The sequence below is a fragment of the Mauremys mutica genome, chromosome 12 (assembly GCF_020497125.1).
Source record: "Mauremys mutica isolate MM-2020 ecotype Southern chromosome 12, ASM2049712v1, whole genome shotgun sequence".
Lineage (NCBI taxonomy): Eukaryota > Metazoa > Chordata > Testudines > Geoemydidae > Mauremys > Mauremys mutica.
The window spans coordinates 21,564,896-21,580,848 of NC_059083.1; the positions used below are offsets into that span (position 1 = coordinate 21,564,896).

At 58.5% G+C, this 15,953-nt stretch overlaps 1 protein-coding gene across 1 annotated transcript in view; it reads left to right on the forward strand.

The window, feature by feature from the left end:
- The window catches only part of LOC123344838 (coiled-coil alpha-helical rod protein 1-like), a 72,801-nt gene that overhangs the window by 49,771 nt on the left and 7,077 nt on the right, over nucleotides 1-15,953 (forward strand). The window contains exons 2-8 of the mRNA XM_044981321.1: nucleotides 12,700-12,801; nucleotides 13,291-13,528; nucleotides 13,655-14,207; nucleotides 14,407-14,528; nucleotides 14,613-14,730; nucleotides 15,034-15,144; nucleotides 15,448-15,591. Of these exons, the coding sequence (XP_044837256.1) occupies nucleotides 12,732-12,801; nucleotides 13,291-13,528; nucleotides 13,655-14,207; nucleotides 14,407-14,528; nucleotides 14,613-14,730; nucleotides 15,034-15,144; nucleotides 15,448-15,591 (1,356 nt within the window). The 5' untranslated portion in view covers nucleotides 12,700-12,731. The remainder of the gene's footprint in view (nucleotides 1-12,699; nucleotides 12,802-13,290; nucleotides 13,529-13,654; nucleotides 14,208-14,406; nucleotides 14,529-14,612; nucleotides 14,731-15,033; nucleotides 15,145-15,447; nucleotides 15,592-15,953) is intronic.

Sequence of the window (15,953 nt, forward strand, 5' to 3'; positions counted from 1 at the left end):
CTTCCAGCCACCAACACAGGGGAAGCATCAGGGGAGTGTCAGGGTGTGACGGAGCTGTTCTGGCGGGACCCAACTGAGAGTGCCAAATCAGGACCAATTGCTCAAACAGGGCAGTCACAGCCCTAGGCTGGGGTTTTTCCACCTCTAAGGCAAACCAAACCAGCCAGACAAAAGGACTTTGGTCTCACCCCACTGGCTAACCACAAGTCACACAAGCAATTTCCTTAGACACTCCAGTCTCCCAGTATCACCACCAGTGCACTCGTCCTGGGGATGAATGGTTATGAAAACCAACACCCCAATAAAAGAAAAAGGTTCCCTCAATCCCAAAGGACCAAGCCCCAGACCCAGGTCAATATACACATCAGATCTTACCCACAAATCACGCTGTTGCCAATCCTTTAGAATCTAAAATCTAAAGGTTTATTTACAAAGGGAAAAAGGTAGAGAAGAGAGGTAGAATTGGTTAAATGGAATCAATTACATACAGTAATGGCAAAGTTCTTAGTTCAGGCTTGCAGCAGTGCTGGAGTAAACTGCAGGTTCAGATTAAGTCTCTGGAAAACATCCCCCACTGGGATGGGTCCTTCAGTCCTTTGTGCAGAGCTTCAGTTTGTAGCAAAGTCCCTCCAGAGGTAAGAAGCAGGATTGAAGACAAGATGGAGATGATGCATCAGCCTTATATAGACTTTTCCAGGTGTAAGAATCCCTTTGTCCTCACGGTGGAAACTTACAGCAAAAATAAAATGGAGTCTGGAGTCACATGGGCCAGTCCCCGCATACTTTGCTGAGTCACAAGGCGTGTCTGCCTTCTCTCCATGGGTCAATTGTGTAGCTGATGGCCCTTTAATGGGCCATCAAGCCAGCTATGCCGGGCTAACATCAGCTTTGTCTGGGACACTTCCCAGAGGCAGAGCATAACAGACAGTATAGAGCCAATACTTATACTTAAACTACAAAATGATACACAGACATACAGACAGCATAATCATAACCAGCAACCCAGAACCTGGTCTTAGACACCTTACATGACCTCCTTTACTTAGGATTTGGTGCCACCACAGGACCTTGGTTGCAACCCATGTTCTATATGGTTCCCATTTATATCAATAACGTCACACAGGGATGTTGTGCTACAGACTTTCTCTGCTTCCCAAGGCCATAAGAGGTGGAGTATAAAGAGTTCTGAGGCTCATGGGCGCAGGGCTGGCTTTATGACCCGCGGGGTCCCATTCCAATACCCGGCGGCAGTCCGTGTTATACAGACAAAACTACACAGGATCTTTTCAGGGGGCAAGACAAAGATGCCACATTTATTATGATAACTATTGGATTTATTACCAATAACTAATATCTTAATCCTTATACACACACATTATACCTAATACTTATACACACACACACACATGCATCAGATGTTCTGCAGCTGTTGCATAGTTACCAGTCCTGAACATAGTTTGAGTTCGTGGCTTGATTTTGCAGCTGGGTTTGTAGCTTGTGGTGGCTAACTGGCCAGGAAAGCCGGGCACAAGGACGAGCTGGGTCTCTGTTGGGCAGGCACCGATGCCCTTCCATGTTGGCAGCAGAATGTTACCCTTCAAGTCTTTCATCTCACCCATCCTTTTTGTAGGCTTTAGTTTGAATCCAGAGTCTATAGGTCTTGCTGTGTCACGCTGCCTCTGGGTTTGGTGATTGATCACCCGTCAATTGCAGGCGACTTTCAGCCTGGGACCTGGCTTTGATCTTCCTTCTATTGCACCTTTTCTTTTTAGGGTGGCCTCTGCTTACTTTGTTAGGGTTCTTGTCTGCGTCTTCAGCTGGTGGGGTTTGAACTTTATTTCATCAGGACAGGCTGGGGCTGGCCTGGAGGTTGATTCCATCATTCATACATACCTCAGTCACACATCTAAATTAACTAATAAGATTACAGCAGGGTTTGCAAAAATGAAGGTTGGAGGAAGCTTTTACAAAATCGAGTGAGCGTTTTAAAATGGGGCTTGAATTACACTATGGCAAACAGTGAACAGAAGGTACAATATAGACAAGTGTAATAAATGGTGAACAGAAGTTACAATACTGAAACAATGCAAGTCTCACTGATTTAAGCAGGAATGGGACTGATAGTGAAACTTACAAGGGCAGCTGGCTGACCAGCTATGGCTCTTAACAAGCATCTTCATTGTCAATTAGCCAGTTCTTGGGGTAACCAGTTTTATGAATGAATGTTGTTTCATTCATAAAACTTTACTTATGAAGTTACATTAATAAAGTGAACAATTAAAAACAATTTCATTTATCAGTTCTACATCCGGGGCTTCAGCGGCACTTCGCGGTGGGGAGTCTTCCGCCACCGAAATGCCACCGAAGACCCCTGGAGCGGGGCCCACTAAGGCGCGAGCACGGGGCCTTCTTAGGCCGATTCTGGGGAATCAGGTGAATCGGCTTAAAGCCGGCCCTGCATGGGCGAGTGGTTATGGAGGGGATAGGGGGACAGATGGGAGGGCCCCTGGGGGCGCCCCATTTTTAGCAAAAAAATTGGAGGGGCACGGGCCACTGCCTGCTCTGACATACAAAAGTGGCCTCCTCAACTAAGCCACCTTAGTTTTCAGGTGTTTAAGTATCCCCTAGAATCATGATGAAAAGTTGCCTCCCCCACCCCACCAAAATCTGAAATGGGACCCCTGGTGAACCAGGAGTGGCCAGAGGGCTGCAGGAGAGCTGTGGGTTCTGGCAAGATGCAGCCCCCATGTGACAGCCTGGAGCCTGCCTTGAGCCACATGCCAAGCACGCAGCAGCAGCACAGAAATACGGGTGGCGTGGCAATACACCACACACCAGGCCACCTTTACTGCTGAGCTGCTGCTGGCAGTGCCATTGCCTTCAGAGCTGGGCACCCAGCCAGCACTCGCTGGTATCAGGTCACCCTGCCCGTGTTTAATTTGTGCCAGGGCTGAGTTCTAGCATCTCTTTCAATCAAAATTAAACACCGGGGGAGGCAGCGTGGCCCAGAGGTGATGGGCAGGGGCAGCTCCAGGCCCCACCACGCCCAGCGCATGCTTGGGGCGGCAAGCCATGGGGGGCACTCTGCAGGTCGCTGCGAGGGTGGCAGGCAGGCTGCCTTCGGCTGGTCCCGCGGCTTCGGTGGACCTCCCGCAGGTGTACCGCCAAAGGCAGCCTGCCTGCCATGCTTGGGTGGCAAAATGCCTAGAGCCGCCCCTGGTGATGGGGTGGGAGAAGTCCAGGGAGTCCATGGGGCCCAGGGATGAAGAGGTGGAGGTGCCAAAATACAAGTTTGCCCAGGGTGCCATTTTCCCACAGGCCGGCCCTGATGCTGGAAAATGCCAATGATGCCATCAGCCGGTTTGTTGACCTATAGGTAATTGCAGAGCTTGTTGGAGCTGCCAAATCAATTGATTTCCAGCCCCCAGCCCTGCATCTGCCCCTGCCCTACGTCAGTACAAACCCACCCCTACCCCTGGTTTTATCGCCCCCACCACTCCCCACCTGAGGCAGGGAGCTGCTTCCTGCCCCACCCGTACCCCACAACAGGTGCTGGGTCTGAAAAATCACATTTCCCTGCTGTCAAGGCTAAAATCTCCTCCACAGCGATGCCCCCGCAAGAGCAGGTGACACGGAGAGTCACCCCCATGTTACACTAGGATCACGGCGGGAATCAGGGCCACCCTTTGTTCTGTGGTTACGTGAGACCCTTTCCCATTAAAAGCCTTTAAATTACAGACGTGACGCGGCTTATTGGAGCTGATGCGCCTTGGGTTTCTGAACGGCAGGGGGAAGGTTAGACCCGTACTTGCAATGCAGGGAAGGAATCAATTTGTCCAGTAGAAGATCCTTCAGTCCTGAAGGGGCCACAGAACTTCTCCACTTCTGAGGAATCATACAAAGGGCCAGAATCTGATCGCAGTGACCCCGGTGTGAATCCTGAGTGACCCCCCTGCCATCAATGAAGCCTGAACTGGAATCTGAGCTCAGTGACCCCGGTGTGAATCTGGAGTGACCCCTTGATGTCAGTGGAGTCAGGGCAGGATTCTGATCTTGTTCTGGATTCACACTGGTGATTAACCCCGCAGCACCAGTGGAGTTGTTCTGTACTTGCCCAGGTGTAACAGTGCACAGATTGGATAACAGCTGGCCTCTGCTAACAGCTGGACCCAACATCTGTCTGTGATGCTCAGACTTATTTTGTTCTTGCAGGCAGGACATCATCTCGTGGCAGCTCCCCATGGCTCTTTCCACTTGCTCTGGACGTGATGAGGGTTATAAGCTGGTCATCCAGGACCGTTTTGAGGCAGGGATGAGGGAGCTGGTGTGTTTCACCCAACACCTACTCGAAGCCGAGACAGATCCACATGCACACAGGAAAATCCGGGAACGAATCGAGGCAGCTTCCCGAGAGATGTCAGCAGCAGAAGAGGAGCTGGGAAGGCAGCTGGAGCTGGTAGATACCACAACCGAGGAGCTAGTAGCGAAGAAGAAAAGCCTGCAGGACGAGCAAAAGGAAAAGAAAGGGAACCGCGAGCGCTTAAGGATCCAGCTGGACTCTTGCCGTGGGTCGGAAAGAGAGGCCAGAGAGATGCTGGAAAGGGCCAACAGGCAGCTTGGAGAAATGCAGGCCGAGCTGCAGAGACGACGAGCGGACGCAGACAGCAACCGACTGACACGAGATATTGGCATCGGGCTGATGTTTATTCCTCTCCTGGGGACAATTGCTGGTGAGTGGCTTGTGCTGTTTGTACATTACAGCCTCATGGCGCCTTATTGCGCACACTTTGCAGTTGCTACCAGGGATTTAGGACCTGGAGAGTCCGTCCATCCACTGGCGCGATAGGATGGGTCCAATCAGTCCCCTGTCTAGTAATTTCTGTTCTCTTCATCTCTACTGAGCATGGCGAACCAAGGAACGGGCTAGTATAAAGGGGCTGGGGAATGGGGCAGAGGTTTATCCACTCTAGGGGGCACCAATTCCAATCCAGCCCTACAGGGGCTGGCTCGGGTACAGGGGACGGGGCACAGGGCCTTTCCCCTCTGGGGCAGTGGGTCTGATTCTCTCTCAGGGGATGTTTTGTACTGTATGAAGTACATTGGCAGGTTCTCAGACTGGGTTTCCCAGCCCAGGTTGCAGTTTCAGCAGAAATGCTAAGGACTGATCAGGACACCGAGATTAAAATTCCCTCTTCTCCGGAGATGACTCACAATTATGCATATTGTACAGAGGGGGAAACTGAGGCACAGATTAGTGCAGTGACTGGCTGAAGGTGACCCAGCGGGGCCCTGGCAGAGCTGTGAACAGACCCTGTGTAAGCGGGGGATGGTCCTGCTATTGTGGGAACTTTCCTGGCTTCTACACGACCCCGGTGAAATGTGCTAGTGAAGGAATCTGAGTCCTTCACCCAGAGGCTGCCTGACCTCGAGGGCTCCCGTTCCACCCTCCTGTGGGGCAGAGTCCTCGTAACCCCGACAAGGCTGGGCCCAGGATTCCTGGGGGGCTCGACCCCCAACCTTGTCATGGTCACTTAGGGCCGGGGCTGGGGTGTCCCCACTCTGGGGGGCTCTCTGCACTGAACATTTCCTGACCCACTGATCATCACACACAGCTCAAAGCAAATACAATTCATTAAACAGCCACCGATGGAAAAAGAGAGAATAAGGAAACACGGGAAAGGTGAAAGGAAAACCCGTCACCTGCTCTGTGGCCCGGGGACGTCACAGCCGGCGGCTCTGGGATGCCAGGGCAGTTCAGTCGGCTCCTCGCACGGCCCAGGCCCCTGGCAGGCCCTGGCCGTGCTGCAGGGACACTGCGGGTCGGACACGGGCTCTGGTGGTGGCCACCCGCCCTCAGGTTCTGGGTGGCAGGACCCTTCTTCCCAGTGTCAGGCCCCCCGTCGGGGTTACACTCCCCCTCCCAGTCTGCCCAGCAGGGCCACTTGGTTTGGGGCCTCTCCCTGCGCTGGGCCCTCTGCCCAGGGGCCCCCCCTCGCTCTTCCCAGCTGCTCCCCACCCCCAGCTCCAGCCCCAGCCCCACTCTCTGCTGCGCTGCCTCCAGCTCCCTCAGTGGCTGGGGGTGAGTCCTAGGTAAACGCTGCCTCCCCGATGGCTGTGGGAGGGTCTGCGTCCCATAGCAAGGTGGGGCTTGGAACTAACCGCTCACTAGGGGAGTCAGGACCCCTCCCCGTGTGCAGCGCTTGGACCCTGTTGGGGATCATAATAATAGGAGATATCCTCTCTCCTAGAACTGGAAGGGACCTTGAAAGGTCATCGAGTCCAGCCCTCTGTCTTCATTAGCAGGACCAAGTGCTGATTTTTACCCCACTTCCCTAAATGGCCCCCTCAAGGATTGAACTCACAACTCTGGGTTTAGCAGGCCAATGCGCAAACCACTGAGCTAGCCCTCCCGCCACAGCACTTGTCATGTTGGGGGTGTCTGTGCAGCACCTGGTTGACAGGGCCCCAAACTTGGTCAGGGATGGGGAGATGTGCAGCACTGAGCGCGATGGTGCCCTGATCTCTTTTGGGCGGGGTCTGTGCAGGACCTGGCGTGATGGGGGGACCCAATCTCAATCAGGGCCTCCGAGCACTAGTGTGATACCGGTAATAATCATCATCCTACCACTAGTTATATTGGCTTCCACCAGGCTCCATCATGGTCGGCTGTGGGCAGGTAGCTTTGGATGCCGCTGAGAAAGCCGCAGGCGAGGCCCAGGAGGCCGTTAATCGACACACGAACGAAGCGTCCAGCTACTCAGCAGAAGTCTGCAGGTACGAGGAGCAGGAGCGGCAGGTGGAGGCCGAGATCGCGGCCAATAACCAGCGACTGGCTCAAATCGACGCAGAGCGAAAGGCGTTGGCCATGCTACAGGGGGAGATCGTCACCCTGCAGGACGGGCTGAGGAAATGTACCACCTTGGTGAACGGGCTAGTGGGGAAGGTCTGCGTGGCTAAGAGGCTCACCGAGGACCTGCTGATCTACGAGGAGCTGGCCAACATCCTCAGAGAGGTCGTCCAGCAGGTGCTGCCCCTAATGAGCCCGGGAGGCGAGGCTGGCACGAGATTCCTGGCTGCAGGGGAACTCCAGGGCCTCATTGAGAAGTTAAAGTCGGACAGTTCCAGCCTCAGAGCCCTGGCAGACGCCGAGGCAGCAGCAATTGAGTTTTAAGGCCACAATTTCAAAAGCTGAAGGCCCAGGCTGGGCTGCGGCGCGCGCATGGGTTTCCCTCTACGCTTGAGAATTGTACCGGGCTACAAGGCTGGTTAGTTGGGCTGCCACCTCCAAAATCCAACAGCCCCACCCCCAAAATAGCCTTTGCCCCTCACCTCCACCATCCTGACCCTCTGCTTCCTCTCAGACAACCCCTGGGACTCAAACCCCCATCTCCGCACCCCCGTACCCACTCCTGACTCTCCCTGCTGGTGAGCCTGGGTCCCGCCCTCCCTTCTCCACCACGTGACTCGGCTCACTCCTCCCAAGATCCCTGCGCGGCCACGCAGGTTATAAGTGAAAACACCCCTGGCGCATGGCAACCAGCAGGAGAAAAACCAGCCAGGTGCCAACCCCAGCCAGGGCTGTGCCATGTTAACTGACACGGAGAAACCTGCACAGCCCCCTGTGTGCAAACAGTTATACTGGTGTGAAGGGGCCTTTACTGGTTTAGCTTAGTCCCCTTCCCCTGTGGGAACAGGCACCGACATGCCAGTAGAGCTGCCTCCACACTGCAGGGGGTAGCTAGACGGGATGAGCTAAAGCAGTTCAACTTCCTAGTGTAGACAAGACCTAAATTGTTTTTTACGTGGTGGAGTAAAACCGTTGCAACCCCCATGTGGATGTGCTTTGTTCTGGCTCAGGAGTAACTGGTGTGAAGCTTGATCTATGCTTAAAACTTCTCTGGGTATTGCTGTGTGTGGCAGGGTGTGAAAACAACACCCACCCACACACACCCCATGGCTGTGCTGGTAAAACCCCCAATGCAGACACAACGGTGTTGACAGAGGAGTGCTTCCGGCGGGTTCACTAACATCTTTTCGGGAGGTGGTGTTTGTTGTACCATCCGAAAAGCTCCTGGTGTTGGCGTGAGCTGCGTCTACACGAGGGAACCCTGACGGGCTTGCTACACTGACTGTCTCTGCAATTTAGTTTAAGACAATTAGATGCAAAGTGTAAGTCTGGGAACCAGTTTTGGTTTGGAAACATCTGGCCACTTTCTGAGGGGAAAAAAGGAAAGTTTTGGAGAAAAATCCCAACATTTTTGCTAAAAATCTGTTAGTTTTTGAAAAAAACAAACCAAAAAAGCCAACAAATTCAGTAGAAAATACATTTTTTTTAAAGTCGGTTTGTTTTCAAACCCAGCAGAATTAAACCTTCTCCAGAATTTGTTTGAGTTCAGGCAGCCCTAAAATTGGCAAATTATGTGTATTTATGGCCGATCAAATGGCAAACTACTCACAATTGCAGAAATTATGAATGCAAATTGTACGTTTTTCTCCATAGATTTTGGGTCTATTTTTCTGAATATTTGTCCCTTACTTACCCTTGGTATTTCAGTCTGGAAAAAGCAAGACTTGATTAATTTTCATGCCTCAAAGCTGTGAAGAATTATCTGAATATAATATCTGAAATACTGTTTTAGCAATTTGCTGAGAAGTATTTTGACATAGCCCTGGATTCAGTCTTAGGTGTTTTATTTTTCTGATCTAGTGGTTAGAAGAAGGGAGCTGGGAGCTAGGACTCCTGGGTTCTCTCCTCGGCTCTGGGAGGGGGGTCTAGTGGGTTAGAGCAGTGGGGGCTGGGAGCCAGGACTCCTGGGTTCCATCCCCAGCTGTAGGAGTGGGGTCCAGTGGGTTAGAGTGAGGGGGTTCACTGGGAGCAGGGACAAGAGTTGCCAAGATGGGGACTACATGGGGGCCGTCGGGGGGTGGGGCAGAGGTTACTGGAGGTGGGATAGGGAGGGGATGTGGGCTGCATGGGGTGCGGGGGCTGCATGGGGATCAGCGAGGACAAGATTTGCTCTGCAGAGCCGTTCTTATTAGTCATGATGCCCAAGACGGAAACAACCGAGCTTAACTCTCTCATCCCGGGGCCGTTGGTGGGGGCAGCAGTTTACACCCATTGCCTGCCAGGTTTAACTCGTAGGCTGGGCACTCTTGCCCTGGCGTTGTTGTGGGGCCAGAGCCCCAGGGAGCAGTTTGACAGCAGCTGTCCGGAGCCCAGCCACACGCTTGCACCCTCCATCTCTGCAGCCCGGCTGGATGAACGAGCCCTGGCCCCTGTGTAGATCTGCACCTGGGGGGGTGTCCTGCTAATGCCCAAAGGAACTGGAACTCAGCACAGTGCTGAGCCTGGGAACTCGGGCCTGCTATGCGAGGAAGTTGGAAAGTTCAAGTTGCCGGGGGGGGGCTTTTCCTAAGACTGTTTCCTTCCCTTGATAATAAACATCCTGCTCCTCTCCTGCTGCTGCCCCCACCCCCCCGCATTTTCCTGCTGTGGTACAGGTTTGTGTCCCATGCACTAGTGCACGGCTGTTAATGAGTTAAACTCTTTTTACTGCAAAATAAAAGCTGCTTTAATGACAATAACGGAGCCCCCTGACCTTCGGGCCGTTCTGTCTATGCAGTGGGAACTTTAATTTCTCTTATTCCCATGAGCGGGCGCTGGGATCTCTCCTGCCACGATGAGCTAGGAGCCCGAGGCAGAGGTGGCCCCGCAGAGCAGGATCTGCCCAGAAGAGAGGTCGGCTGCAGCTAGGCAAGATGCTCAGGCGTGTGTCTGAGCTTCCTGCCGGCTGCAGGGCCAGAGGCCGGGGTAACAGGCAGGAGAAAACAAATCAGAAGCACAGAATCATGACAGGACCAAGCAGCATCTAGACCGTCTGGCTTTGTGTTACGTGGGTAGAGAGTTCTGTTGTGTGTCTGGGCTTTTACTGGTTTTAGAGAATGGGACATGGGGCCTGTCCCCTCGGGGCGCTGGCTCCCACCCGGCCCCAGGGCAGAGACTGGCTGGCTCAGGGGGGAGGGGAATGGGGCAGGGGCCTGTCCCCTCTGGGGGGCACCGGCTCCCATCCAGCCCAGGTTGGTGCTGCTGGGTCTGGTCACTGGTTGTCTCCCATGTGAAGTGGCGCTGGGCTGGCTCCGTGGAAGGCAGCACCCGTACGACTCAAACTCTACCAGCCGAGGGCACTGACCAGAACCGGGCCCCTTGGCCGGCAGCCCCCCCAGAGCAGCCAAGGACTGAGTGGGCTGTGGAAAGTGACCCCCCCCATGGGGCAAGGGGGCTGGGTGTGCAACAGGAGGGGGACACTGTGCCCCATCCAGGCTGCCCCTGCTCTGGCGGGGAGACACACAGGCCTCCAGCCTACAAGGACGAACCCCTCAGGGGTCTGGATCTGGGCCAGGGGAGGGTTTGAAGCTGGGTCTCTGTGGGGCACGAGCCCCCTGGGGGATGAGGTTTAAGGGAGGAGCAACCAGAGGGGATGGTTTAGACACCAGCGGGCGTCACAAGCTAACAGGAGTGAATCCAGGCGCTGGTTACTGGCCTCACCCCGAGCCCGGCCGGCTGGTGGGTCTGCAGAGGGGCTGTGACAGTTTTGACCCAGCTGAGGTGCAGGGGGAAGAATCACCGGACGCCTGGGTTCACTGCAAGCAGAGCTTTACTGAGTCGGCCCCACAGAGAGAACAGCAGGGAAGAATCGCAGCAGAAATGCTGCCCAGCTAGAAACCCGCTCGTCCTTGTACTGCTTGAAGGGCTCCTCCATGTGGTGTTTCATCTGCTTTGGATACAGCTCAGCACCTCCAGGGACTGCGTTGCATGTCGGATTCTCTGCTGAAACTGGATTAGTTAAACCAGATTAAGCCCCCCCCCCCCAATGTGGACATCCTTACCCGATTCCATTTTAGTTTAACTCTGAGCGGAAATGAACATAGAATTAAACTAAACCGGAACAAACCATTCCCTCTGCATTAAAGGCATCCACATAGAGGATTAATCTGGTTTAATGAATCCGGAGCGGGTCTCCATGTAGACAAACCCAATGGGGCAATACAGCTAAGCACTATCAGCACATACAGGCGCCCCCAGTCCCAGGCTCGCGGGAAGGACCCCTGAGCCCAGCACCGCGGGCAGCCCGGCCTCCAGCGCCCCTCAATCCTCCCCGCCCTGGCCCCCTACAGCTGTGATTGGTCAGCACTGCCTGGGGGCGGAGACGCTGGCTCCCGTTCTCCCCGTTGATTGGTCACCGATGCCTGAGGGCGTATGTCCCCCCCGCTGACTCCTCCCCTCGACGTGGATTGGTTAGTTAGGGGAAAGGGGCGAGCCTCGCTATGATCCCGCCCCTCTGCCCGCTGATTGGCTCATTCGGGTTTCCGCGGGCCCGTGGCGCGAGGGGAGGCTGTTGGTCTCGCGAGGTTTCCCCGCAGCCCGGAGGGGGGAGCTGGAGTGAGCCGGGTGTGGACAGGTGGGGACCCGGGACCAGACTCCCGGCGTGCCCCGCGCTGGGGGAGAACCAGACTCCCGGCGTGCCCCGCGCGGGGGGGGGGGGGTGTCCAGACTCCCGGCGTGCCCCGCGCGTGGGGGGGGGAGCCAGACTCCAGGCGTGCCCCGCGCGGGGGGGACAGACTCCCGGCGTGCCCCGCGCGGGTGGGGGGGGGGAACCGGACTCCCGGCGTGCCCCGCGCGTGGGGGGGCGCACCAGACTCCCGGCGTGCCCCGCGCGGGTGGGGGGGGGAACCGGACTCCCGGCGTGCCCCGCGCGTGGGGGGGCGGACCAGACTCCCGGCGTGCCCCGCGCGTGGGGGGGCGGACCAGACTCCCGGCGTGCCCCGCGCGGGTGGGGGGGGGAACCGGACTCCCGGCGTGCCCCGCGCGGGGGGGGACCAGACTCCCGGCGTGCCCCGCGCGCGTGGGGGGGGGGGAACCAGACACCCGGCGGGCCCCGCGCGGGTGGGGGGGGAACCGGACTCCCGGCGTGCCCCGCGCGGGGGGGGGGACAGAATCCCGGCGTGCCCCGCGCTTGGGGGGGGAACCAGACTCCCGGCGTGCCCCGCGCTGGGGGGGACCAGACTCCCGGCGTGCCCCGCGCGTGGGGGGGGAACCAGACTCCCGGCGTGCCCCGCGCTGGGGGGGACCAGACTCCCGGCGTGCCCCGCGCGTGGGGGGGGGGAACCAGACTCCTGGCGTGCCCCGCGCGGGGTGGGGGGGACCAGACTGCGGGCGTGCCCCGCGCGTGGGGGTGGGAACCAGACTCCCGGCGTGCCCCGCGCGTGGGGGTGGGAACCAGACTCCCGGCGTGCCCCGCGCGTGGGGGTGGGAACCAGACTCCCGGCGTGCCCCGCGCGAGGGGGAACCAGACTCCCGGCGTGCCCCGCGCGAGGGGGAACCAGACTCCCGGCGTGCCCCGCGCTGGGGGGGACCAGACTCCAGGCGTGCCCCGCGCGTGGGGGGGGGGAACCAGACTCCTGGCGTGCCCCGCGCTGGGGGGGACCAGACTCCAGGCGTGCCCCACGCGTGGGGGGGGAACCGGACTCCCGGGGTGCCCCGTATGGGGGAGGGCTGTGGGGGCCGAGTGTAGGACGGGAATGGGGGAAGGAGCAGCTCGGGATGTTATCGGCGGGTCGATCGTAAGTCCCCAGGCTGCGGCAGCCGCCTGGTGGGCACGTGGCCGGGGCAGAGAGACGAGCCGGTCTGTTCCCCTCTAGGGACGGGGAGTCGTCCAGCCGCCCCCGGGACAATGGACAAGAGGGAAGAGTCCAGAGGTCTCCTGGACCCACCGGCCGCCTTCGGAGCCCCCAGACCCCCTGGTAACAACCACAGCTCTGAGAGTCCCCTCAGCTCAGCACCACGTGCTGCCGTCCCGGACGCCTGGGTCCCATTCCCCATCTCCAGCACCTTAGGGACGAACCCCATGCATTGCCATCCCGGACACCTGGGTCCCATGCCCCATCCCAGTCTTCCTCCCCATAGGGGCGAGCCCCATTCATTGCCATTCCGGACACCTGGGTCCCATTCCCCATCCCGGTCTTCCTCCCCATAGGGGCAAGCCCCATGCATTGCCATCCCGGATACCTGGGTCCCATTCCCCATCCCCAGCACCCTAGGGATGAGCCCCATGCATTGCCATCCCGGACGCCTGGGTCCCATTCCCCATCTCCAGCACCCTGAGGATGAGTCCCATGCATTGCCATCCCGGACGCCTGGGTCCCATTCCCCATCTCCAGCACCCTGAGGATGAGTCCCATGCATTGCCATCCCAGATGCCTGGGTCCCATTCCATGTCATTTCTCCCATAGGTCCTAGGGGGCTGATCCCTCCCTCCCATTTCCAGAGCAGGTCGGCGCCGCCCCTGGCTGCTTCTGGAGCGGCGCCCTGGAGGGCCGGGCCGCCCTGTTGGCAGCCCCAGGAGCTCACGGAGCTGAGGCAGGAGAACCAGCGCCTCAGAGATGAGCTGCACAGATGGACAGCAGGGGGTGCCAGGGCACCCAGGGGGAGGGCAGGAGCGGAGATGGAGGAGCCTGGAGCCAGGACCAGGTAAAAGGCCGTGTCCCATTCCCTGCCCCCCGAACCAGCCAGTCTCTCCCCTGCCCTCCGGCAGCAGGATCAGGGCCAGTCCCCTAGAGGTGAAAGGCCCCACGTCCATATCTCCCTCCCCTGCAGGTCCCTGGACAGGGAGGCGGAGCCCCCAGCTGCCCGTCACGCCCTGGCCATAGCCCAGCAGGCCGAGCTCATTTCCCACCAGCTCCACGAGATCCAGCGGCTGGAGGCGGAGCTAGCTGGGCTCCGAGCTGCTGCCCTCCAGCAGGAGGCCACGGTGGCCTCCAGGGAGAGCACCGTGGCCTGCCTGCAGGGGGAGCTGGAGCAGCTGAGGGGGAGGAGCCAGGATGAGGGTGAGACCCTGAGGGCGGAGCTAGAGGAGCAGAAGAGGCGTGGCCAGGCAGAAGTTACTGCCCTGAAGGGGGAGTTGGAAGAGCTGAGGAGGTGTGGCCAAGCAGAAACGAATGCTCTGAGGGCGGAGCTAGAGGAGCAGAGGAGGCGTGGCCAAGCAGAAGCTGACGCCCTGAGGGCGGAGCTGGAGCTGGCCGCTGAGCAGCACCAGCAGGAGCTGGTGGTGGCACGGGGGGAGCTGCAGGCGGCGCTGGAGGAAGGGAAGGCGCAGACCCAGAGGGTGACAGAGCGTCTGCAGGGGGCGCTGGCGGAGCACCAGGCTGAGGTGAGTGGGGGCTGGGAGCCCGGACTCCTGGGTTCTGTCCCAGCTCTGGGAGGGGAGTGGGGTCTGGTGGGTTAGAGCAGGGGGGCTGGGAGCCAGGACTCCTGGGTTCTATCCCTGGCTCTGGTGGGTTAGAGCGGGCGGGGCAGGAAGCCAGGACTCCTGGGTTCTCTTCCCACCCAGGTCCCCTCTCTCCCCCCAGCTCTCCCGTCTCTGCCAGGCCCATGGGGCTGAAGTCGGCTCCCTGCGGCAGCGGGCCCTGCAGCTGGAGCAGGAGCTGGAGGCGAGGGGACGGGAGCACCAGAGCCTGCTGGAGCAGCTCAGGTAGGAACGGCCGCAGGATGGCGCCCCCTGGAGGCAGGAAGCCCCCATCCTCATGCGTCAACCCCCTGCTTTCTCCCCCCGCAGCACGTCCCAGGCGGAGCTGGCCTCCCAGCAGGCCCTGCTGCAGCAGCTGCGGACCTACGTGGGGGAGCAGGGGAGCGGGCTGGGCCCCGAGAGGCAGCAGCTGCTCGGCCAGGTGCAGGTGAGGAGGGGGGGCTCTGGAGGGATGAGCTACACACGGGCAGTTCCTGTTGCATCCTGCAGGAGGCAGGACTGATCCCCTCTCAACAGGGGGTGCTGACACACATGGGGGGGACAGGACTGATCCCCCCAGCAGGGGACGCTGACACTCATGGGGGGGGGACAGGACTGATCCCCTCTCAGCAGGGGGTGCTGACACACATGGGGGGGACAGGACTGATCCCCCCAGCAGGGGGTGCTGGCACACACCGGGACAAGACTGATCCCCTCAGCAGGGGGCGCTCACACCCTCCCCTTCCCCCAGTGCCTAGAAGGGGAGCGCGACGCCCTGAGGACGATGGCGGAGCTGCTGCAGCTCAGACTGGCCTCGCTCAGCGACATCCTGGCCCTGCAGGAGCTGGAGCTGACCAGGAAGGTAATGGACCCTTGGCACCACTAGGTCGCTCTCCCCTGGCACCCAGGGCTGGCCCAGTTCCCCAGGGCAGCTCTAGGGGGCGCTGTGCTGCAGGGAGCCCAGCAGGGGTCGCTCTCCCCGGGCACCCAGGGCTGGCCCAGTTCCCCAGGGCGGCTCTAGGAGGCGCTGTGCTGCAGGGAGCCCAGCAGGGGTCGCTCTCCCCGGGCACCCAGGGCTGGCCCAGTTCCCCAGGGCAGCTCTAGGGGGCGCTGTGCTGCGGGGGGCTGCGCTGTAGCCTGGTGTTGACCCAGTGTCTCCCTCCAGCCCTGTGACCCCCTGCAGCCCGAGCCGGCCCAGAAGAGCCAGTCGCTGCTGAGCCGCTGGCGGGAGAAGGTCTTTGCCCTCATGGTGCAGCTCAGATCCCAGGAGCTCAGCCACGCGGACGCCACCAACCTGCTCCAGAGGAAGGTGAGGGCCTGCTGGAGGGGAGCGGGGTCTAGTGCTGGGAGCAGGGGGCTGGGAGCCTGGACTCCTGGGTTCTGTACTGGGGGAATTCTGTGCCAAAAAATGTAAAATTCTGCACACAATATTTGAAAACTCGCCAAACTTCTGCATATTTGATTTGTCAAAATAACACAATAGTATCATGCCAGTTACAGTTATTTTGGTGATTCATTTCAAACTGTCAGCAAGTATGTCGGTAACAATACAGACCCAACAAAAAACGATGCTGGTAATATTTTTTGACCAATAGATTCCTTACGAGGCGTATTACTACACAACTTTGTGTAATTCATCTAAATGACACTACAGAGCTGTATGTCCTGCAC